Source organism: Ranitomeya imitator, chromosome 1, assembly GCF_032444005.1.
Source record: "Ranitomeya imitator isolate aRanImi1 chromosome 1, aRanImi1.pri, whole genome shotgun sequence".
Classification (NCBI taxonomy): Eukaryota; Metazoa; Chordata; class Amphibia; order Anura; family Dendrobatidae; genus Ranitomeya; species Ranitomeya imitator.
The window spans coordinates 35356493-35381537 of NC_091282.1; the positions used below are offsets into that span (position 1 = coordinate 35356493).

The following is a 25045-nucleotide window of genomic DNA, read 5'->3' on the forward strand; positions in this document are numbered from 1 at the left end:
TCAATGGAGATTATTACGGAAAACCAGCAAGAGGAACTTGGACACAAAGCCAAGAGATGGACACTGGCAGCAGAGCCATCATTTCCCCTTTCATACATGACATTACTGATCCTGAGTTACATCCTGTATTATACTCCAGAGCTGCACTCACTATTCTGCTGGTGCAGTCACTGTGCACATACATTACTGATCCTGAGTTATATCCTGTATTTTACTCCAGAGCTGCACTCACTATTCTGCTGGTGCAGTCACTGTGTACATACATTACATTACTGATCCGGAGTTACATCCTGTATTATACCCCAGAGCTGCACTCACTATTCTGCTGATGCAGTCACTGTGTACATACATTACATTACTGATCCTGAGTTACATCCTGTATTATACTCCAGAGCTGCACTCACTATTCTGCTGGTGCAGTCACTGTGTACATACATTACTGATCCCGAGTTACATCCTGTATTATACTCCAGAGCTGCACTCACTATTCTGCTGGTGCAGTCACTGTGTACATACATTACATTACTGATCCTGAGTTACATCCTGTATTATACCCCAGAGCTGCACTCACTATTCTGCTGGTGCAGTCACTGTACATACATTACTGATCCTGAGTTACACCCTGTATTATACTCCAGAGCTGCACTCACTATTCTGCTGGTGCAGTCACTGTGTACATACATTACTGATCCGGAGTTACATCCTGTATTATACCCCAGAGCTGCACTCACTATTCTGCTGGTGCAGTCACTGTGTACATACATTACATTACTGATCCGGAGTTACATCCTGTATTATACCCCAGAGCTGCACTCACTATTCTGCTGGTGCAGTCACTGTGTACATACATTACATTACTGATCCTGAGTTACATCCTGTATTATACCCCAGAGCTGCACTCACTATTCTGCTGGTGCAGTCACTGTGTACATACATTCATTACTGATCCTGAGTTACATCCTGTGTTATACTTCAGAGCTGCACTCACTATTCTGCTGGTGCAGTCACTGTCTACATACATTACTGATCCTGAGTTACATCCTGTATTATACTCCAGAGCTGCACTCACTATTCTGCTGGTGCAGTCACTGTGTACACACATTACATTACTGATCCTGAGTTACATCCTGTATTATACTCCAGAGCTGCACTCACTATTCTGCTGGTGCAGTCACTGTGTACATACATTACATTACTGATCCTGAGTTACATCCTGTATTATATCCCAGAGCTGCACTCACTATTCTGCTGGTGCAGTCACTGTGTACATACATTACATTACTGATCCTGAGTTACATCCTGTATTATATCCCAGAGCTGCACTCACTATTCTGCTGGTGCAGTCACTGTGTACATACATTACATTACTGATCCTGAGTTACATCCTGTATTATACTCCAGAGCTGCACTCACTATTCTGCTGGTGCAGTCACTGTACATACATTACTGATCCTGAGTTACACCCTGTATTATACTCCAGAGCTGCACTCACTATTCTGCTGGTGCAGTCACTGTGTACATACATTACTGATCCGGAGTTACATCCTGTATTATACCCCAGAGCTGCACTCACTATTCTGCTGGTGCAGTCACTGTGTACATACATTACATTACTGATCCGGAGTTACATCCTGTATTATACCCCAGAGCTGCACTCACTATTCTGCTGGTGCAGTCACTGTGTACATACATTACATTACTGATCCTGAGTTACATCCTGTATTATACCCCAGAGCTGCACTCACTATTCTGCTGGTGCAGTCACTGTGTACATACATTCATTACTGATCCTGAGTTACATCCTGTATTATACTTCAGAGCTGCACTCACTATTCTGCTGGTGGAGTTTCTTTCTCTCCGTATTACATGGATGGATTTGGGCCTCTTACCTGCACAGCGTAGAGCAGATGCATCCTGTAAACGGAGACGATCTCTTGGTGCTGTTTCTTGGTTTCCTAAATATATAAAATAAGTAAATTTACCTTCACATCACATGATTCCTCATTTCTTAGGTAAAACCAGGGGATCTCCTTATAGTGAATCCTACCTTTAATCTGGCATGGCCGAGAACCCAAGTGGTGAATTGTCAGGAACAATTGGAGGTGCAGATGCCGAGGACTGTGGCTCTGAAGAGTCTGGTCTGCATGGACCGGTGGTGGATCATGGAGCAGATGTGCGCATTAGTTCTCTAGGGGACGCTGGGGAAAGCCGAGCACTGGGCTCAGCTGGTGTTCCCATAACACTCCCATAAGAATGAAAGGAGCGCAGCTCCAGTTCTCCAGAACACTCCAGTAATGTGCATCTCTAACCCGCTTTTTGAGGGGTTTCAGAAGGAGTCTGGGGCAACATTTGCCATCTCCAAAACTCCGTAATATCTCCTCATTCTCCGGGAGCTTTCCAGAAGTTCCTGGGCAGTTGACAAGTATGAGTATGGGTCACACTCGAGCTCGGGGACTACGGTGGTGCCAGGGGACGCAACCTTTGCCACAAGTCAAATCATGCTATTTCTGACCCGATCACCTACAGCGACTACACTTGGAACGTCACAGCAGTTCAGGCAAAAAAAATAATCTGGTGTAATAGTGCAAGGTCCACATAATTTTGGACATATTGTGCACATATTTACCAAACTCATGATGGTTTGCCATTGGGTGAGCAAAGGAAGCAGAGACATGGTGGGACTTCTGTCTGTGACATCTACAGAGGCCCTAGTGTGAGACATCGTAGGGTGCGGACTAAAAGTTATGGAGTACTGGAGGATTTGGGTCCTTGCTATAGGTGTTGGGTATCAGTGAAGCTCCTCATTACATATGTGAGGGACTTTGATCGGGAGGCGCAGGACTTACCACCAGTTGGTTCTGCAGCTGCCTGATCTGCTGCTGTTGGGTTTCCAGCTGCTGGCTCTGCCGCTTGGTAGTGCTTGTGGTGAACGACAGCTGGGAAAGGCTGTTTAGTGCATCTCGGAGTTTACTCACTTCCTTCGAGAGCTCAATTATCTGGAAGATCATTAATTCATCTTAGTAAAACTCCTTGTAGAGTCGTCACAGACAGTCATACATGGTGCAGGGTCAGACTGACCACCAGAATACCAGAAAACCCTCTGGGAATGTGTGCGATTCACCCATTGGTGCCGCAGAAGACAACCCAAGAAGAAAAGCGTGCGAGAGAAGAAAAGCGTGCGAGAGAAGAAAAGCGTGCGAGAGAAGAAAAGCGTGCGAGAGAAGAAAAGCGTGCGAGAGAAGAAAAGCGTGCGAGAGAAGAAAAGCGTGCGAGAGAAGAAAAGCGTGCGAGAGAAGAAAAGCGTGCGAGAGAAGAAAAGCGTGCGAGAGAAGAAAAGCGTGCGAGAGAAGAAAAGCGTGCGAGAGAAGAAAAGCGTGCGAGAGAAGAAAAGCGTGCGAGAGAAGAAAAGCGTGCGAGAGAAGAAAAGCGTGCGAGAGAAGAAAAGCGTGCGAGAGAAGAAAAGCGTGCGAGAGAAGAAAAGCGTGCGAGAGAAGAAAAGCGTGCGAGAGAAGAAAAGCGTGCGAGAGAAGAAAAGCGTGCGAGAAACCAAAAAAGTCAAAAAAAAAAAAAAAAAGAAAAAAAAAAAAAGAGAACCCTATTCCTAAAACCTGTTCACCAACCTTCTTGTCTTTGTCTTCGTCCACTTTTGAGGTATTTTCCGACAACCTCTTCATCTCGGTCAGGTCCTCCTGCACTTTGCTGTGTTTCGCCCTCAGCTCTCCGAGCGTTTGTTCCTTGTTCTTTAGCTGTTCTTCTATAGAGTCTTTTTCTTCTTTCACTTGTGACAGTTCCTTCTTAACCTCCTCGTTCTCCACAGTAAATGCTGCTCGTTCCTTCAGCAGATCGCTCACTTGTGTCGATAACGCGCTGATGTCATCTTCTAGAGACACTTGCCTTTCGGCTAGCAGCTGTCTTGTCACCAAGCCATCCTGGACAGTCGACTTTTCTTGCTGAAGTTCATCTTGTAAACTCTTGATTCTGGAATCTTGAGTAGTGATCTGCTCCCTCAGCTCGTTTCTCTCACCTTCCAGTTTTTCTACCATTTGTTTAAGACATTCCATGACTTCCACATGATCGGACACTGCCGCGTTCCCCTTCTCCTTGTCCAACTGTTGCTTCAGCTCACATACTTCTTCCAAAATTTTGGCATGCTGGGAGGCCAAATCCACCAAATCAGTCTCCACTTTCGCTTTGCTTTCTTCCACTTCCTGCAGAAGTTTCTCATGTTCTTCCTTATGGATGAAATCTTCAGATACATCAGGCGGTGATTGCTTTGTCTTCTCAAGTTCCACCTGGGCTTCCTTGTATAACACAGACAACTCATTCACTTGGTTGATCAAGTCGTCGACGGTTTTGGTCATGTCCTCCTCCACTTGACCGTTCTCCACCGGAGACTTTGGCTCCGTCTTTCTTTCTAATTCCTTCTGCAGACTCGTAATTTCTTCCAGTAATTCTTGCTGCTTCACGCTAAGTTTGGCGTTCTCCACGTTCAATTGCTCAATGACGGCACAGTAAGATTTCTCCATCTCTTCCTGCTTTTCTACGGGCACCAAGGTGACGATCCTTTGGGTAACAACATCGATCTGGTGCCTCAAATCATTCATCTCGTTCTCCTTCCTTTCGCTTTCCGCCAGGACCTCCTGGTACTCCCTCTTCAAAACTTCAAACTCTTCCAACACCAATAAACTTTCCACACTGGTTCTCACCACTCCATCATCTTCGTGCTCCTCTTTCGACATCCTTTTTAGATTTGGCTTGAAGGAAACATCTTGTTTCATATCACTAGGTGATCCTCGAGACGGAATGTCTATATCCGAAGCCACCTCAGAAGTTTCCGTGCTGATGGACTCTCTAAAGCTTAACCGGATCTGCTCTTCCAAGCTCTTCCTTTTGATTTCAGAATCTTCCAATTTCGTTTTCATGTCTTCGATGGTTTTTTCCAACAGTTTTAGCTTGTGTTCGTTGTTGACTATTTCGATCTGCGACTCGAAAGACGTATCGGAATTATCTGACACAACGGCTGGTGATTTTGCATCTTGATTTTTGGCAACGGTTTGGTTTAAGTCGGTCTGTGTGGAATGGTAGGAGTCACTGCTAATATCTGCTAATGTCCCAGTATTGGCCTTCTCCTGCAAAGAATTAATTGGAATATACAATTTATTATGGTCCAGTAGAATATTGTATCCATTGTGCATGAAGATAAGAACATTCCCCAATTATTAGGATTCTAGCCAGGCAAAAATAGTGATTGTCTAAAGTGGAAAACTCCTTTAAGAAGGGTCCTTTAAAAAGTAACCATTGCCTTATTTTTTTCTCATAGATCAATAGCACAGGTGACACTAAGAAACCTTATAAGTTTTCAGAGAATTCTGCTTCTTTCTCCTCACGGACAGATCATTCTCAAAATTCTCAATTCATAGGTAAGATCTGTCTCCAGAAAAAACAGATTTTCCCATTACAGATGGCAGTTGGTGCTTATAAAGTTCTATGGAGGACTGTTTCAGGAGAACTTGCAGCGGAATGTCTCTAGCTCCTCCCTCCTCCATAGAATTTCAGAATGCCTCTAGCTCCTCCCTCCTCCATAGAATTTCAGAATGCCTCTAGCTCCTCCCTCCTCCATAGAATTTCAGAATGCCTCTAGCTCCTCCCTCCTCCATAGAATTTCAGAATGCCTCTAGCTCCTCCCTCCTCCATAGAATTTCAAAATGCCTCTAGCTCCTCCCTCCTCTATAGAATTTCAGAATGCCTCTAGCTCCTCCCTCCTCCATAGAATTTCAGAATGCCTCTAGCTCCTCCCTCCTCCATAGAATTTCAGAATGTCTCTAGCTCCTCCCTCCATAGAATTTCAGAATGCATCCAGCTCCTCCCTCTTCCATAGAATGTCAGAATGTTTCTAGCTCCTCCCTCCTCCATAGAATTTCAGAATGTCTCTAGCTCCTCCCACCTCCATAGAATATCAGAATGTCTCTAGCTCCTCCCTCCTCCATAGAATTTCAGAATGTTTCTAGCTCCTCCCTCCATAGAATTTCAGAATGTCTCTAGCTCCTCCCTCCTCCATATAATATCAGAATGTCTCTAGCTCCTCCCTCCTCCATAGAATTTCAGAATGTCTCTAGCTCCTCCCTCCTCCATAGAATTTCAGAATGTCTCTAGCTCCTCCCTCTTCCATAGAACTTCAGAATGTCTCTAGCTCCTCCATAGAATTTCAGAATGTCTCTAGCGCCTCCCTCCTCCATAGAATTTCAGAATGTCTCTAGCTCCTCCCTCCTCCATAGAATTTCAGAATGTCTCTAGTTCCTCCCTCCTCCATAGAATTTCAGAATGTCTCTAGCTCCTCCATAGAATTTCAGAATGTCTCTAGCTCCTCCCTCCTCCATAGAATTTCAGAATGTCTCTAGCTCCTCCCTCCTCCATAGAATTTCAGAATGCCTCTAGCTCCTCCCTCCTCCATAGAATTTCAGAATGTCTCTAGCTCCTCCCTCCTCCATAGAATTTCAGAATGTCTCTAGCTCCTCCCTCTTCCATAGAATGTCAGAATGTTTCTAGCTCCTCCCTCCTCCATAGAATTTCAGAATGTCTCTAGCTCCTCCCTCTTCCATAGAATTTCAGAATGTTTCTAGCTCCTCCCTTCTCCATAGAATTTTAAAAGAACCAATGTCACTTATCTCAGAAATGGGGAAAATTTAACCCAAATTTGACAATTTTTTGCTACAAATTGAAAATGAAAGATAAATCCAGGAGGAGGAGAAAGAAGCAGATTTCTCTGATGAGCTGTATTGAAAAGCTGATTATTTTCATGCATGCTATTGATTTAGGAAATAGAAATTAAAAAGTAGATACTCTTTAATTATAAGCACAATGTGTTCTCCATTTGCGTCTTATCTATAATCTATAGATAAACCTGGTGATAAGTGTTTAATTTTTCTACAGCACACCCAGAGGTGAAATGAGGTATTACACCATGTCCATTTAGATGCTCTATGTTAACCTCTATATAACCGCTCTCGGCCTCTGAACTATGGACGAAGACATATCAGTCATCGGTCGAATGGTCATTACAGAAAGAGCGGTCTATCCAACTAAAAAAATTATTTGAGATAAAGAGCTACCGGACTCTTCCAGCATAGCCTATGAATAAGATTTTATGGGCCAAAATTCAACAAGGTTTGATCCCAATTTTCCAAGACAGATCAGGCTACAATCAGGATGTCCCTTTAAATAATATGTTGCCAGATCCTGTTGACGAGTATACATGCCAAATTATTAATTTACGTCGTCACAAGAAGTTTTATGGGCTGTACAGCAGACTACCTTTACATGCCGCACAGACTTTTTTTTTTGAAAGATCATTCTACAAAGACAACGTGAAACAATAAGTGATTCTATGGGCAAGTCGTGGACATAGATATTTGGAGTCAATGTAGGGGAAGGTTTACCAAACCTATGGAATTAGGAGTCTGACTGTATAATATGGAAGTGAATGGGGAATAACTGCAATACCAGACACAGCCTGCAGCCAAGAGGGGGCGCTGTTTCAGGTACAGCATGTCTATGGATAATGTCCAAGTGTACAAACCTGCAATTGCTCCTGTAACTCCTTGTTTAGTAGTGTCAGAGAGACCACCTTCGCCTGCAGCTGTGAGAGCGTATCCTGGTGATCGGCCTCGGAGCTCACATCCAGGAGACTGTCTTCTAGAAAGTGAGAAGCACGGATGTGGTTACCATTACCAGCGCAGGAATAAGAAGCGACGTATTGAAGAGGTTATTGTACAGATCACCCTTCAGGAGCGCACCGCTCCTCTGCCTACCGGCCTCTCGCTTGCCAGGTGACAGTGCGCTCCTGCAGACTGACACTTTGGACCAGCGGCACGGCTGAGTCTCCGGCCCGAGCAGCGCTTATAAGCTCTATAGCAAAGAGCTTACAAACATGTGCTCCTTGTCTAGGAAACCGATCACCTCTTGATAGACCGCAGAGGTGGACGGTAACCTAGGCAACAATCAAAAATCCCTCCTTCAGCAATTTCTGATGCCGGCTACTAAATGATGGATGACAACCCAAGCCTTGCTTCTTCTATACTACCGATCACAGGAGTTTACCCATCATAAACTGGGCAGGATTGCCAGTCAGGAGTTGGAAAGGTTGGGTAAAAACTTTGGACTGGCAGCAATAATGGTCGTCACTCCGCTTTTCCGGCTGCAGATCTGACTAAGAAATGGCTTAAAGGGGAACCTGTCGGTAGGATTATCCCCTTTAATCCATCATTTTTTACTATTGCAGTATTTTCAAGATTCCAATTCTGGACTTTTTTATTTTGTATTTACGGCTTTTATCATATGGGTTCAGTAATTTTATATTTTGAGAAACTGCGGTACCAAGGAGGCTTCTTTATTTTATAAATTTTTTGCTTTTAGTTTTCATATTTAAAAAAAAATCTATTTGCAACCACAGTCCGGACTTCACATGAATGCAAAGATGGGGTTGACATGGGCTATCGGCACGCAGCAACTGGTGGGAAAACATAATACCCCACCCATCCCCCCTCTTAAATTCAGCTCTTCTGGGAAGGACAGGAGCATCTAAATCAGTGTTTACCAAGCAGGCTTTCCATTAAATGAAGCCCAATCACATTATGCTGTCAGTGAATGAGGACAATGCTCTGTGAGCGCAACATCCAGGGCTTCAGACTGATGCATTGTAACAATCTATGCAGCTGCTGATTTATCCAGTAAAGACAATGCTCTGTGAGCCAAACATCCCGGACTAAAGACTGATACATTGTAACAATCCAGCAGAGATCTGTGCAGCTGCTGCTGATGTGCTTAGCTCACAGAGCATTGTCTGGTCTGGATACATTGTAACAAACCAGCAGAGATCCGTACAGCTGCTGATGTGTTTAGCTCACAGAGCATTGTCTGTACTGGATTCATTGTAACAATCCAGCAGAGATCCGTACAGCTGCTGCTGATGTGTTTAGCTCACAGAGCATTGTCTGTACTGGATTCATTGTAACAATCCAGCAGAGATCCGTACAGCTGCTGCTGATGTGTTTAGCTCACAGAGCATTGTCTGTACTGGATTCATTGTAACAATCCAGCAGAGATCCGTACAGCTGCTGCTGATGTGTTTAGCTCACAGAGCATTGTCTGGTCTGGATACAATGTAACAAACCAGCAGAGAGATCTGTGCAGCGGCTGCTGATTTATTTAGCTCACAGAGCATTGTCTGAACTGGATACATTGTAACAAACCAGCAGAGATCCGTACAGCTGCTGCTGATGTGTTTAGCTCACAGAGCATTGTCTGCACTGGATACATTGCATCTTGTAGCTCTGTACAGGATTATTGCCTCTGAATGGAAACAAGTGTTCTCATTCACAGACAGCAAGCAGATGTGTCGGTGACGAAAGAAAACTGAAAACTAAGAATATTAGAACTTTGCAGAACTCTTCATTTCCATAAATCCATTTTCATAGATTTTTTTTTTTTTTTACAATCTTCCTGTAAATCCATCGCGGTCTAGTAGCGGTAAATGCAGCAGGGCTGTCATAACCCGTCAGTCACATATCTCGCTCCACGGAACATGACAGGACCGGTTGGATCTCTGGTCGTAAACAGCCAAAACATTGTGATCTGTTTACTCAGGTTCTCGAGTTACAGAAATCATTGTGTGCTGCCTGTAAGTAATCACAGGAGGCATCTAGGATGGGGGCGGCCGAGGACACCGCTCCTCACCCCATGCAATGTGACAACTACATATCCGATTCACCATCATCAAGTTACTACACAATAAATAATTGCATTTTTTTTTCTTAGAAAGTTCATAAAATGGTCTCTTTACCCAAGCGGTAATGGTGGATAACCTAGACATGACAACAGTGGGTAGCCACCTTTATTTATGCTCTCACTACCTGTCCGAAAAATAAGTGCACCCCTTTCTCATTAATGATAATGGAAAAAGGACAATTCAGCCAAAGGATGGCCATTACTGCGTGCCTACGACTACGTGGCAGCGTTCTACTGTCTGCTAAGCCTAACGTTTGCCAAATTTGTTCTCCAGCTAAGACTTCTGAGAGGGACTTCAACACTTATAAAGGTACCGTCACACTGAACGATATCGCTAGCGATCCGTGACGTTGCAGTGTCCTGGCTAGCGATATCGTCCAGTGTGACAGGCAGCAGCGATCAGGATCCTGCTGTGCCATCGTTGGTCGGAGCAGAAAGTCCAGAACTTTGTTTCGTCGCTGGATCTCCCTGCAGACATTGCTGAATCGGCGTGTGTGACCCCGATCCAGCGATGTCTTCACTGGTAACCAGGGTAAACATCGGGTTACTAAGCGCAGGGCCGCACTTAGTAACCCGATGTTTACCCTGGTTACCAGCGTAAAAGTAAAAAAAAAAAAACCCACTACATACTTACCTTCCGCTGTCTGTCCCCGGCGCTGTGCTTCTCTGCACTGTGAGCGCCGGCCAGCCGGAAAGCAGAGCACAGCGGTGACGTCACCACTCTGCTTTCCGGCCGCTGTGCTTACACAGTGCAGGAAAGCACAGCGCCGGGGGACAGACAGCGGAAGGTAAGTATGTAGTGTTTTGTTTTGTTTTTTTTTGTTTTTTTTTTTTTACTTTTACGCTGGTAACCAGGGTAAACATCGGGTTACTAAGCACGGCCCTGTGCTTAGTAACCCGATGTTTACCCTGGTTACCGGCATCGTTGGTCGCTGGAGAGCTGTCTGTGTGACAGCTCTCCAGCGACCAAACAGCAACGCTGCAGCGATCGACATCGTTGTCGGTATCGCTGCAGCGTCGCTTAGTGTGACGGTACCTTTACTACAAACTAATACATATTTTATGATAGTAGGCACCTGTTACATAATGAAAAGGTTACCCCACACATGTGCCCCTGTCAACACTAGGGAAGATGTCCGGCAACAAGCTGTGATTGGTACCGTCACACTGAAACGACGCTGCAGTGATACGACAACGATGTCGATCGCTGCAGCGTCGCTGTTTGGTCGCTGGAGAGCTGTCACACAGACAGCTCTCCAGCGACCAACGATCCGGAAGTCCCCTGGTAACCAGGGTAAACATCGGGTTACTAAGCGCAGGGCCGCTCTTAGTAACCCGATGTTTACCCTGGTTACCAGCGTAAACGTAAAAAAACCCAAACATTACATACTTACATTCCAGTGTCTGTCCTCCGGCGCTGTGCTTTCCTCTGCACTGTCAGCGCCGGTCAGCCGTAAAGCAGAGCGGTGACGTCACCGATGTGCTTTCCGGCTGGCCGGTGCTGACACAGGATGCAGGAGGAGTGCAGAGAAGCAGAGCGCCGGGGACAGACAGCTGAAGGTAAGTATGTAATGTTTGTTTTTTTTACGTTTACGCTGGTAACCAGGGTAAACATCGGGTTACTAAGTGCGGCCCTGCGCTTAGTAACCCGATGTTTACCCTGGTTACCAGTGAAGACATCGCTGAATCGGCGTCACACACGCAGATTCAGCGATGTCAGCGGGAGATCCAGCGAAGAAAGAAAGTTTCAGACGATCTGCTACGACGTACGATTCTCAGCGGGGTCCCTGATCGCAGTAGCGTGTCAGACACAGCGAGATTGTAACAATATCGCTGGAACGTCACGGATCGTACCGTCCTAGCGATCAAAGTGCCACTGTGTGACGGTACCCTAAGGCTGCCGTCACACTATCAGTATTTGGTCAGTATTTTACATCAGTATTTGTAGCCAAAACCTGGAGTGGGTGATAAATACAGAAGTGGTGCAAATGTTTCTATTATACTTTTCCTCTAATTGTGCCACTCCTGGTTTTGGCTTACAAATACTGATGTAAAATATTGACCAAATACTGCCAGTGTGACGGCAGCCTAAGGGTGATAACATGAAGAAAGGTTCCTGTATCTTCCCCCATCATCACAGTGGTCTCTGGTGGCTGTACAGAGAAAGACGGCAGGCTGACTACATGGTCACATGAAACTGTACAGAGTGAGTGAAGACAGTGGGAGGCTGACAAGTGGGGTGATAACATGAAGAAAGGTTCCTGTAATTTCCCCCATCACCACAGTGGACTCTGGTGACTGTACAGTGATAGATGGCAGACAGACTGAGATTGGTAAGAGTAAATATGAAGAGAAGTCACTGTACTCTCCATTGTGATCATATGAAACAACAGGAGGAGTGAAGACTGTGGGAGGCCAATAAATGGGGTGACAACATGAAGAAAGGTTGCAGGTCCCTACCCCGGGGTCATTGAAGGCAGTACATATGAATGATCAGGAGTGATAACATCAAGAAAGGTTCTTATAATCCATGGGGTCACCATTGACTGTAAACAGGAAGAGATGACAGCGAATTCCTGTGGCGAATTGATAAGACCACTGATGGCTGTACACAGATCAAAGATGATAGGGAGAGGGGCGATAACAAGAAGAAAAGTACATTTATTAGGGGCTATGCGGGGGGGGGTGGGGGGTGGGTAGAGAGAACAATATGTAATTGGAGAAGGGGTGATAACATGAAGAAAAGTTTCTGGATCTCCTGATAAATTCCGGAAGCCCCTAGATACTGTGGTTCTAGCGCTGGGTTGTAAAGTATCGCAATGACTAATCCTGTGACTACATGGTGACTCCTTGATCACGTCCTTCTATATAATCCTCCGGCACACGTGCTGCCGACACATAGCAGACCTGTGCTTCTTACCTGTGCTGTCACTCAGCCGCTCCCTGTACTCTCGCCTGTAGGGCGAATTCTCGTCCTGAGAAAACACGAGACAATAAAACATGAGTAACCCGCAGCTAAACATTTCTACAGCCATTTTCTCTGTATAATAACATTGACTTAGTGTAATCCCAAAGATTAGCGAAAGTGCGGCAGGTCCATAGGCGGTGGCACTGGTCCTCGGAGAGGAGAGCAGGAGCAGCGTTCCTACTGAAGCAGCCCACCATATCTAAAGCTGACCATATACATTAGATAACGACCGGTCGGCTGACCGCCATCTCTCCGGACCCCCACCATACACATTCCTGTGTTCTCTATGGGGAGACCGGAGAATCATTTATCTGCCCGAAGATCGAAAGGGTCGGGAGACCCCCGTGGCCACTTAAATCAGCGGGATTGGCTGACTTCTCTCATGTGTATGGGGGACGTTTCGCGCCTACTATATCCATTACCTTGCTGTTGTTCTCACAGAAGAAGACCTCTCCTTTGGCGGAGAGCGGGGTGGATGTCGATGACAGCGGGGAGGATAAGTCACTTAGCTGTAATGACAGACAGTAGTTTTTGGTAAAAACTCACATACCGTCCATTCTCTGAGGTGGGGGAGGGGAAATTTACAAAATGACAGAATCTCCAGTAAACCAATTGTACAATAATGCGTAATATAAAGCAGAATGTTCAGTCACTGCCCGAGAGAAGAAGGTGGTAGATGATGACCCGTCTAAATGTCCCGGCCTAAATATGAGGAGCCCCTTTTATTCGCCCAAACTGACCAACATTCCAATATGGTTTTGCCCTTAACTTTCTCAATGGTCACTACCTTCCACAAAATCAGCACAGTCCTCCTCCGCTGCTGTAACTGTTCCCACGATCTGATTGGCTAGAGGACGTTCTATCTCCGCCTACTTCATGTCACGGCCTCTGTGACAGTCGTAACTTCACCAACATAGTCACACGGGTGATCACGATCGCTGCCTCCCAAAAGATCGATTATGACTGGGTTTAGGAGGACGTATTACAGGACTTCGATATTTAAGTCAGGGTTTGATTACTGGCTCTGTCGTCAAAGACCTGATTGAAGGCTTTCCAATAAATGCCATGTGACCAGGCACAGCGCCGTACAAACTGTTGTGGCTGTGTCTGGTACTGCAGCTGAGCCCCATTTGGAGTTTTACAATAAATCTTTTATAGGGAATTAAAAGGGGCTGATTCTTAAAAGGGAATCTGCAAGCAGGTTTTCCCCAAGTAATGAGAGAGCAGCATGGTGTAGGGGCCGAGACCCTGATTCCGGAAACTTTTCACTTACACAGATGTTTTTTTTTTTGCTGTTTCAAAAAAAAAAAAAAAAAATCATCAGTGTTTTAATCAGCAGAGGATTATCATTACAGGACCAGGTGCCTTGAGCCTCCTAGTCCAACCACGCCCACACCTCTCATTGGCAGCTGTCAATATATAGTAAACACAAAGCTGCCAATCAGTGGTGTGGGCGGGGTTATACACAGAAAGCTGCCAATCAGAGGTGTGGGCGTGGTTGGACCAGGAGGCACAAGGCGCCTAGTCCTGTAGTGAGAATCCTCTACCGATAAAACACTGATTTTTATTGAAACTGCAAAAGACAGCTCAGTAAGCGACATCTCTGGAATCGGGGTCTCAGACCCTACATCATGCTGGTGTCAGATTACAATGCTGACAGATTCATCCTGTATGTTTTCGAAACATTATTGTCCCTGCTAACAGGGCTCCGGATTAATATAGGCAGGAGAAGCACACGCTTGACCTATGCTCCATTCATTGTCTATGGGACTGCTGGAACAAGCGAAGTACAGAGTTCCACTACATCCATCCGTCCCATAGACAATGAATTGGAAGCACTTCAAGCAAACGCACCTTCACTCCATGTAAGAAGAGGAGATCCCTTTTTCTTGGGATCTAGAGCATCGTTCTTGGGATTTCTGATTTTGATTGTAAGAATATCCTTCTAAAGTTTCTCAATGTCGACACTAAACCCTAACAATAATGGCGTGGGACATGGACGCATGCAATACCCCTAACCCTACAATAATGGCTTGGGACCTGGACGCATGCAATACCCCTAACCCTACAATAATGGCTTGGGACATAGAAGCATGCAATACCCCTAAAACAACCCTGACCCCCCAAAGGAGATCTGAATATAGGTACAGTCCTAGAGTTGGACCCTTTTGCACCTTAAAGGGGGCTTTCTCATAGAACATTTTGGAGTTTTCCTTCTATACATGCACCTTTTTGTACACTTTTACCCAGATGGATTTGTTGGAAGCGTATATAATACAACATGCAGAAACATATATATTTATATATGTATATATGGTTACCTGTAGCGGGCTGATAGGAGGAGGCGGAGCTTTGCGTTTTTTGGGGGTTCCACTTCTCTCTGAGCTTAATCTAGTGACTTGATCATGCTGGAAGTTTTACAGGCCAGAAAAATGGAGCTGTTAGTTGGGTTAGTAGAAACTGAGCAAGACTTATCTATAAAGTTATACGACTATGCAGAGGGCCGACTAATGAGCGACAAAGGATATCACGAGGACTAGTGCAATACGGCTATCCTATAGGAGGGAGAGTCTGCGGGAAACTCCTCACACATGCACTATAGCTCTACATGCTGCACATCATCTACAAGTTCTACTAAACCAAGCTGGAAAGAATAAGGTCTAATGCCATCTTTAGAAACTATTCACAAATTTAGCTCAGATTAAGCTTGGATTACGGAATAATCAAGTTTTAATATTAAAAGTTACAATTTAAAGATTGCGATGATCTATGGAGATACTAAAGATAAGACGGAATGGCACATGAGGACCTCAGGCTGGGGCGAAACGACCACTCATGTACATTAATGGGACACTACTACACACAACATCTGTATCACAAAACACAAGTTCCAAGAAATACCAGCCCTCAGGTGTCCAAAAATACATAATTATAAAAACTGGCATAAACCCCTTCCACATTGCGGACCAATCTGCAGGACAATCTTGCAAAAATCAGTACTATGCTAATCATGGAACTGCACCGAAATGTATAATCCTGTGTATGTAATGAACGGATATCTGAAAGGAGAGATCCCAACCTATCAACAGGATGGGTGATCACTTCCTAATCGCTGAGGGTCTCCACGTTCTGCAAAACGGGGGCTTTGAAGTTCCCTGTTTGGAGTAGGTTATGACCGCGCATGCGCATGACCGCCACTCCATTCACGGAGAATGCCGGAGATAACAGACAACAGGGGACAGGCAAGTGACGCCATAGCTTAACCCAATCTTCTGCATGGGCAGATCGAAAAGAAAGAGCAATACTAGCCATAGAAGCGGTCCCGGTGGTCAAGACCTCGGCAAAAGTATACCGGGATGACCAACAAGGAATCCGATCGTCTGATCAGAGCTGTGAGTGACAGGTAGCGCTCATCAGTTCTGACCACGTCAGATTTTGTAAGAACCTCTCAGGGAGGGGAGAGGTGTAGTGCCGAATTAAATAGCTAGGTGTCGGCAGGCCAGGCCAGGGGTAGCCTGTTGGGGAGGAGCCGACATTTTTTCTAAGATGCATTCTTAGTGCGAGCACATTACCCATGGTGTCTTCGTACCCCAACAAAGCACCAAAGGAATGTTATCAGAATAGGTTACAACTATCTAAGTTTGGACAACATGTTTAAGCAAGAAGCCCCGATCCTGGTTGGGTATCGCCTTCATTTTCGATGACAGTAATTTTGGCTCTTGTTGCTCGGGTCACCTATCTGTTTTTTTACTATCATAGCTTGGAATCCAAATCAATGCCTGCACTCCACTTACTTCTCCAGACTTGTAGTGCCCCGTAATGTAGTGCCCCGCTAGGACCTTCCACCTGCACTTACTAATGCAGGCACACAGGGTGTAAAACTTCAGAAAACTTCCTACACATGTGAATTCAGGGAACAATATGAAATTGTAATTTTTAGTTGGAGGTACACAAAGTATGGTTACCTGTCCTAATCTAGCAGACAGTGTGTCACCACAAATCGCTGGAACTGCCAACGACTGCGCAGCTCCATCTACAACCGACAACGGCTGAGCTCAGTCCCTAGTCTTAAAAGGAAAATCCCATTAAGTCTCCATACATTTGGATTAGCCATATGGTAGCTCTGCGCTCCCATTTTCTGTATACAAGGTGTTAAATCTGCCTATATTTTCTAATAAGGGGAGACAAAGAGTAAGGACATAAAGGGCAGAGGATGCAATGCCGGTACCTGTAATGGCTTGGTCGGACTTTTCATTCCTGTAAGAGAAAAGACAGAAGACATAAGAATCTGTCCGGCCTATGTGGCCGTCATTGCAGCTTCTCCTACTGCGACCGCTCCGGACTCAAATGGCAGCAACAACCATAGACAGACTTGACTATCAGGGATATAGAGAAGCTGGTTAACAGTTGGTGTAGCAATGGCAGCCATATTGGTTGTCCCACATAACACTGAAGATAATTTTTAGGAGGATTGGAAAAACATGGCTGTTACAGCGCCACCCTTGGGGTTGTATTGGTATTGCAGCTCGGATCTCCAATGTAGAAGAATGGGGTTGAGCAGCAATACTACTCAAAACCTGTCGACAGGTGAGAAGAAAGCAGCCATATTTTTCTTTCTGCTTATTATTTAGGACATACCATGCTCTTGGCTTGTCTTTGACAGAAGAAGGCTGAGGATGTGTGGGTTTCCTGATAATCTGGCGTAATGGAGAGCATCGTGGCCCAGGGCGTCTGTCACCGTAAGACTGGCTCCATGCTGCACCAAGGCGTCTACCATGTTGAAGTGGCTGGCCTCACACGCCAACATCAGCGGAGTCCTGAGAGAAGCAAGATAGAGGAGTTAGACTCGTACAGTCCTTCACCAAGGATCAGAGACCTCCGGCACGCCATCTGTGGCAAAACCACAACTCTCGACATGAATGTGTAAAGGCCACGCGAACCAATAGGTATCTCATGTGTTCGGCCAGTGGAGGACCCAACATACTAATACAATAACACAGACAGCCCACTGGTTTCAATGTGTAATGCTTAATATGACCTGCGGGGGTGCTGCAGGATGACAGAACGCTTGCTCCCAAAAGCTGGACGAATGCAGTGTTGGAGAACCCTTTCCCGTGAGGTGGTGATAGACATCTGTCTGCTAGATATAGACATTTGTCACACGGTCACTTATCCCTGGCTGTGTTCTATTCCTTGTTCCTTTCCTCCCTTTCATGTTCTATTTAGAATTCTTGACATTTCACCAGGATCAGGTTCTCATCCTTTGCAGCTCACTCTTCACTCGAGGTTACAAAAATGAAAAAAAAAAAATTGGCATTTCAACATCTATCAAGACTTAGGAGAATGTAGTCCGTCATCTGTTCAGTCATCCATCTAAAAAGCAAAGCGCAGGCCTCTCAACATACCCCAAACCTGGCATTGCTCCGACGCGAGAACATGCGGAAACACCGACTGGGTGACTATCTAGACCTTATCAGCAATGGCTGCCGGGGAGCGGAAATACACACAGGCATTCTATAGAGGGATGACTGCAAAATGATAGATAGTAATAGATAATAGACAGGTAACAGATAATAGAGGATAGATAATAGATAAAGATAGATAATACACTGTGTGCAGAATTATTAGGCAAGTTGTATTTTAGAGTTTTATTTTTTATTATTGATCAACAACTATGTTCTCAATCAACCCAAAAAACTCACAAATATCAAAGCTGAATATTTTTGGAAGTTGGAGTGTTTTTTTTTTTTTTAGATATGGCTATCTTAGGAGGATATCTGTTTGTGCAGGTAACTATTACTGTGCAGAATTATTAAGCAACTTAATAAAAACCAAATATATTCTCATCTCACTTGTTTATTTTCACCAGGTAAACCAATATCACTGCACAAAATTTAGAAATAAACATTTCTGACATGCAAGAACCAAACCCCAAAAAATTAGTGACCAATATAGCACCTTTCTTTATGATGACACTCAGCAGCCTCCATCCATAGATTCTGTCAGTTGCTTGACCTGTTTACGATGAACATTGCGTGCAGCGGCCACCACAGCCTCCAGACACTGCTCCGAGAGGTGGACTGTTCTCCCTCCCTGTAGATCTCACATTTTATGAGGGTCCACAGGTTCTCCATGGGATTCAGATCAGGTGAACAAGGGGCCATGCCATTATTTTTTCTTCTTTGAGACATTTACTGGCCGGCCACGCTGTGGAGTAGTTGGAGGCATGTGATGGAGCATTGTCCTGCATGAAAATCAGGTTTTTCTTGAACAATACCGAATTCTTCCTGCACCAGTGCTTGAAGAAGTTGTCTTCCAGAAACTGGCAGAAGGTCTGGGAGTTGAGCTTCACTCCATCCTCAACCCGGAAAGGTCCCACAAGTTCATCTTTGATGATACCAGCCCATACCAGTCCCCCACCTCGCTGGCGTCTGAGTCGGAGTGGAGCTCTCTGCCCTTTACTGATCCAACCTCTGGCCCATCAAGAGTCACACTCATTTCATCAGTCCATAAAACCTTTGAAAAGTCAGTCTTCAGATATTTCTTGGCCCAGTCTTGACGTTTTATCTTATGTTTCTTGTTCAGAGGTGGTCGTTTTTCAGCCTTCCTTACCTTGTCCATGTCCCTGAGTATCGCACACCTTGTGCTTTTTGTTACTCCAGTAACGTTGCAGCTCTGCAATATGGCAAAACTGGTGGCAAATGGCATCTTGGCAGCTTCACGCTTGATTTTCCCCAATTCAGGGGCAGTTATTTTGCACCTTTTTGCCCAACACGCTTCTTGCGACCCTGTTGGCTATTTGCCATGAAACGCTTGATTGTTCGGTGATCACGCTTCAAAAGTTTGGCAATTTCAAGACTGCTGCATCCCTCTGCAAGACATCTCACAATGTTGGACTTTTCAGAGCCAATCAAACCTCTCTTCTGACCCATTTTGCCAAAGGAAAGGAAGTTGCCTAATAATTAAGCACACCTTGTATAGGGTTCTGATGTCATTAGACAACACCCCTCCTCATCACAGAGATGCACATCACCTGATTTACTGAATTGGTAGTTGGCTCTCAAGCCTGAACAGCTTGGAGTAGGAAAACATGTATAAAAAGTATCATGTGATCAAAATACAACTTGCCGAATAATTCTGCACACAGTGTACATAGATAATAGACAGATAATAGACAGATAATAGACAGATAATAGACAGATAATAGACAGATAATAGACAAACAGATATATTGTAATTTAAGTCCTGATGACGTTAGAAGAGCTGAATGATGGATTTCTAGAAGTGCTGCACCAATGAATGACCACACTCGCACAAGATCTCCGGGCGGGGAGGCAGGTTACTAAGACAATAGCGTCCAGTCTGTCAATGACTGGGGGACAGCGGGAGACCTGGATGATGGGTCTTGCCCCCTGCACTTTTTGGCTCATTTAAATTTGACAAAGCGATTTCAGGGAAATGGGGAAAAAAAAAAAAATAAATAAAAAAGAGGTGAAAAATTAGTCTTCATAATAGCGACACGGATTAGATCAGTTGCAGGTAGTAAAACCTGCTGTCAGGTTCCCTTTAATGCACAACATGGCCACTTTGGGAGCGCCCAGCAGCCATGAGAAGGCTGGTGTACTATTGGAGGTGGTGACGGCCTTCATGTTTGGCCGGGCTCCTCTCATCGGTCTAGGGCTGTGGATCCTACCTCTCCTCTATATTTGTAGTTTTTGGCACAGAAGGGATACGTCTGTTCCCTACAAAAAAAAAAAAAAAAAAAAAGATCGCCTTGTCATGGCTGGTGGGCCCTCAGGAATTGGCCAATTTGGGCACTGAGAACGTGAATTTTTCTAAAGTATGTTCTATACAGCAGTAATGCCGTCCAATTCCATCTCCAGACCGAAATGGGTCTATGATTATCTTAAAGGGGCATTCCTACTTTATTATAGTATCTGCATATCTGAAGTATATGTCATGATATTATAATGATTACGATTTCTGAGACTTTTTCCGACCATGATTATTGGGGTGGTAAGAATGTGTCAGGGGCAATATTCTGGCGAAGCTCCATCACTGGAGTAGTACTGTTGTTTCTTCATTTATGGATAAGCGGGGGTTCTGGCATTCTGACCCCTGAGATTAGTGTGTGATTGCAAATCCTCACCTATTATTATAGGAATACCCCTTTAATGCCGCACCATCAGGTCTCAGTCTATGCTAGTGCACATAACTCTCATTGGTTTAACCCTTTAAGAACACTTTCCATATAAATGTTTGATGTTAGTCTCCCTTTAAACCAGGCATTACCCCCAGGAGCGTGTAGCAGACCTTCTTGCTGCACATCGATATCGTAGACTTACTTTCCGTTCTTATCTGCCAGGTTTGCATCCGCTCTATGGTCTAGGAGGCACTTACACGCCTCCACGTGGCCTTGATGAACGGAAACCAGCAGAGGAGTGTGACCGTCCTGCCAAATACAGAACAAAAAAAATAATAATTTAAAAAGAACGTTCTTAAATACGAAGATCCTATCTCAATATGTAGGAGGTATAATAATTATATTAGCAAATAGCTTCCAATAAGAAATGTTGTATAGTTCTTCTGATTAGCTATGTCTCTTTCCTCATGTGCAGACCATTGCAATAGCGTAGGTATCCATGGTTACAACCACTAGCAACTGTCACTAGATGAGTGGTTGTAACCATGGATACCTAAGCTACTGCAATGCCCTGTACGTGAGCAAATAGACAGGGCCAATCGGAAGAACTATACAACATTTCTAAATTGAGGTATTTGATAGTATATGTATAGAACTTGTAAAAACAAACACTTTTGCAGTTTACTACTTATGAAAATTTACATTCATTCTTGGGATATTAACACTTTTTTTTTTTGTTTTGTTTGCAGCTCGTTGCCTAGGAGACCGACCACCACTGTAGTCTTGTTTCTAAGCACTACTCTCCAACTGTCCAGGATTAGGAGGTAACAGCGGGCAACAGAGATCCCGGTCAGCTTCGGAACAGAGAATAGAAAAGAACAGAAAAATAAAAAAAATAACTTGTAAACATGGCGTATGCTTAGTCACTGCTGCTAGACCGCAGTAGTGGTCGGTCTCCTAGGCAATAAGCTCTAAACAATAGTGTTCACATCCCAAGAACAGCTGAAAATTAATTAATAGACAGTAAATTGAACATTTGCTTGTGTTTTTTTTTTTTTCAAGCGCTACCAAGCAACACCCATTTATAAAGAGGGGAACAACCCTTTAAAGAGACATATCACCAAGTCAAAAAAAGTGTCCAGTTTAGGCTCTGATTTCATTTCCGCTGTTCCCTAGAGTATGAAATTTGTTTTTTTTTACATCCGTCACACTGTTTAAAGAGATGTGGACCTTTTTATTTAGTCTTACATTTTACGGTCATAAGACACGCCCCAGAGGATCATGGAGCCACACCCCCTTCGTAAAGGCCACAAAAATTAATACTAATTAAAAAAATAAAAATAAAAAAAAGACTCATCTCTGGAACCAAAGGACGGGCTTGGGAAAAAAAAAGTGAATAAAAGAAAAAAAAAAAAAAGACCATTTTTGACCTTGATAATTTTCTGTCTGCCATCAGCCACCACTAGGGGGAGCTTAGGAGCTCACCGCATACACATGTATAAGAAACTATGGAATGAGCTCCCCCTAGTGGTGACCGCAGAGAGAATTTAAATCTAAAATTAAGCTTTGATGGATATAAAATATGTAAATCATTATTATTATTTTTTTTTTTTTTTAACTGAAAATGGTTGAAATGGTTTTAGGCTAAAGTGCATTTTACAGTCATCCACTTCCACTTTTATTATAACACAAGTTGGAATGTTCAAGTTTTCACAAGGTCGGTGTGACCCCTTATATTTTTGTACCGGTGGCTCCCGTTTTGGTGGACTAGAGCCAGACATGTACTACGAATAACGAAAACATCTTGTAGGGGTTGTTCCATTTGTGCAGCCCCAGCTTTGGAGGACTTGGCTCACATTCATTGGAATGGGGACCATGTAATACCACATTTCACCTGAAGAGGCCACCACAGCTTCTTCCCAGCCCCCAGACACGAGGCGATCCGCCGATTACAGGGGAGATCGCCACAAAAATCTGAGTTTACATGAGGCGTGTGGGCGGCTTTCAGCTCTGAAGGCGGAATAATGGCATAACGCCCGTATGACCGTGGACAGTACCGCTTCATACACCATCACTATCGTTACCATCAATTCATCACAGAGTATTTTTTTTTTTTTTTTATAATTCCAAGGTTTAGGTATTAAACAATGTGGAGATTACAGAAATGTAGGCCAGGAGATTTTCAGATGATTTCTTCCGAAACTCGTTCCCAAATCCAATCTGAAGTGTGTAATCCTGCGGTATTATATATCGGCCGGTGAGAAGCGGTGATGTAGGGAAAGTCCAATATACCTGGGATTCAATAACCACCATGGTGCCATGTCTACAGAAATTAAAGGGATTGTCCATTAACAAAGAAAAAATAAGAAGTGGCAATACTTAATTTCCCCTCTGGGGGCGCTGCAGGAAAACTGAACCATTACTGCCAAGTTTTCCCTCAATCCCAACTGGTCAGTGCAAAAATGAGATTTATCATCCAGATTTCCCGACATGACCCACCAGGGTTTTTCTGCTTGTTCTGGGGAATATTACATAGTCGGCAGACAACACTACATTTTGTGATGAGACTCAGCTCCGATAATTGTACTGTGACGAGCTGTGTAGCTGTGCATCCATCACATGACCGGGGCAGATTCTAACTCCCTGCAAGTTATCAGAGGTTATATTGGAGAAACGCATCACTCCTCGTCATCGAACGCGTCACATTCATCTCCTGTACGTAGGAGAACATCCCTGTAACCCGGCTCGTCGCTCGGTCCGTTCACAGAGAATCCAGTATAAGTTTATCGGTTTCTTACCGAGTCTCTGACATTTAGAAGGCATTTGTGGTCGCACAGGATCTGCAGCGCGGGGACGGAGCCGGTCGCAGCTGAAAAACAAGACGTCCATTGTAAATACTGCGCGGATTCCTGTAATAACGACTGTAGAAAGTGGGAGAAACAACGATGACGGATCAAGGCCAAAATGGTTATCAACAGGAAGGTACCAGGTGACCGTGGGCTGGCGGACCCTTAAAGGAATGTTCTGCCCCTTTTTTTACTTTTATATATGGCCCCAGAATGGTTAAAAGAAATAGCACATAACTATTAATCCTCGGTATCTTCCCTCTTTCTCCTCCAGCATGATCTGTGCTTAACATCTGTAGTCACTGATCGGCTGCAGCGGTCACATACCGACCACGACTACAGAGAAGGAGGGGAGACCAGCGGAGCACAGGCTTAACTACCAATTTCCAGCCGGGCTTCTGCTCCTCTTGTTTAGAACACCCCCATGCAGTAGGCTTGGGCTATCAGGTGTGATGGGAGTCTGCTGTGCAGCGCTAAATGCCAAATATCTGCCCCCCTAGCCCCCCAGTCAGAACTAGTGGCAATTACGACCTCTCAGGTAACTCACCGGCATAATGCATGCAGGTTCTCCCCAGATTATCAATGCAATCCGCCGGACATTTAGCCTAGAAAACAATCACAAAAGAACAGCAACATTTACAGACAGGAATCACTGTTCAATTCCCCTACAGCTCCCCCGCAGGAGAAATTAAGTATTACACAGTTCTTATTAAATATAAATTGATGGTGCCAAGTCAAAGCAATCAGTCGTGATCTGTGGGAGAATTCAGCAGCAAGTGCTCAGTTCCTCCTTAGCAACACAACAGGGCAAATGGATGGGCCGCCATTCCAATATACGGATATTCAGTCCCTCTACAGCGCCACCACAGGGCAAATGAATGGGCTGTCCTTCCAATATACGGATAGTCAGCTCCTATACAGCGCCACCACAGGGCAAATGAATGGGCCGTCCTTCCAATATACGGATAGTCAGTCCCTCTACAGCGCCACCACAGGGCAAATGAATGGGCCGTCCTTCCAATATACGGATAGTCAGCCCCTCTACAGCGCCACCACAGGGCAAATGAATGTGCCGTCCTTCCAATATACGGATAGTTAGCCCCTCTACAGCGCCACCACAGGGCAAATGAATAGGCCGTCCTTCCAATATATGGATAGTCAGCCCCTCTACAACGCCACCACAGGGCAAATGAATAGGCCGTCCTTCCAATATACGGATAGTCAGCCCATCTACAGCGCCACCACAGGGCAAATGAATGGGCCGCCCTTCCAATATACGGATAGTCAGCCCCTCTACAGCGCCAC

At 44.7% G+C, this 25045-nt stretch overlaps 1 protein-coding gene across 2 annotated transcripts in view; it reads right to left on the bottom strand.

The window, feature by feature from the left end:
- Positions 1–25045, bottom strand: part of RAI14 (retinoic acid induced 14) — a 102097-nt gene that overhangs the window by 1804 nt on the left and 75248 nt on the right. Inside the window, exons 6-17 of one of the 2 annotated variants that reach the window (XM_069745973.1) lie at positions 24288–24345; positions 23693–23763; positions 21097–21203; positions 17390–17568; positions 16980–17008; positions 15073–15159; positions 13174–13260; positions 12704–12758; positions 7577–7692; positions 3621–5129; positions 2847–2996; positions 1890–1955 (exon numbers count right to left, since the gene is read on the bottom strand). In XM_069745973.1, coding sequence (XP_069602074.1) covers positions 1890–1955; positions 2847–2996; positions 3621–5129; positions 7577–7692; positions 12704–12758; positions 13174–13260; positions 15073–15159; positions 16980–17008; positions 17390–17568; positions 21097–21203; positions 23693–23763; positions 24288–24345 — 2514 coding nt within the window. The remainder of the gene's footprint in view (positions 1–1889; positions 1956–2846; positions 2997–3620; positions 5130–7576; positions 7693–12703; positions 12759–13173; positions 13261–15072; positions 15160–16979; positions 17009–17389; positions 17569–21096; positions 21204–23692; positions 23764–24287; positions 24346–25045) is intronic. The other variant, XM_069745974.1, reaches the window with a different exon arrangement.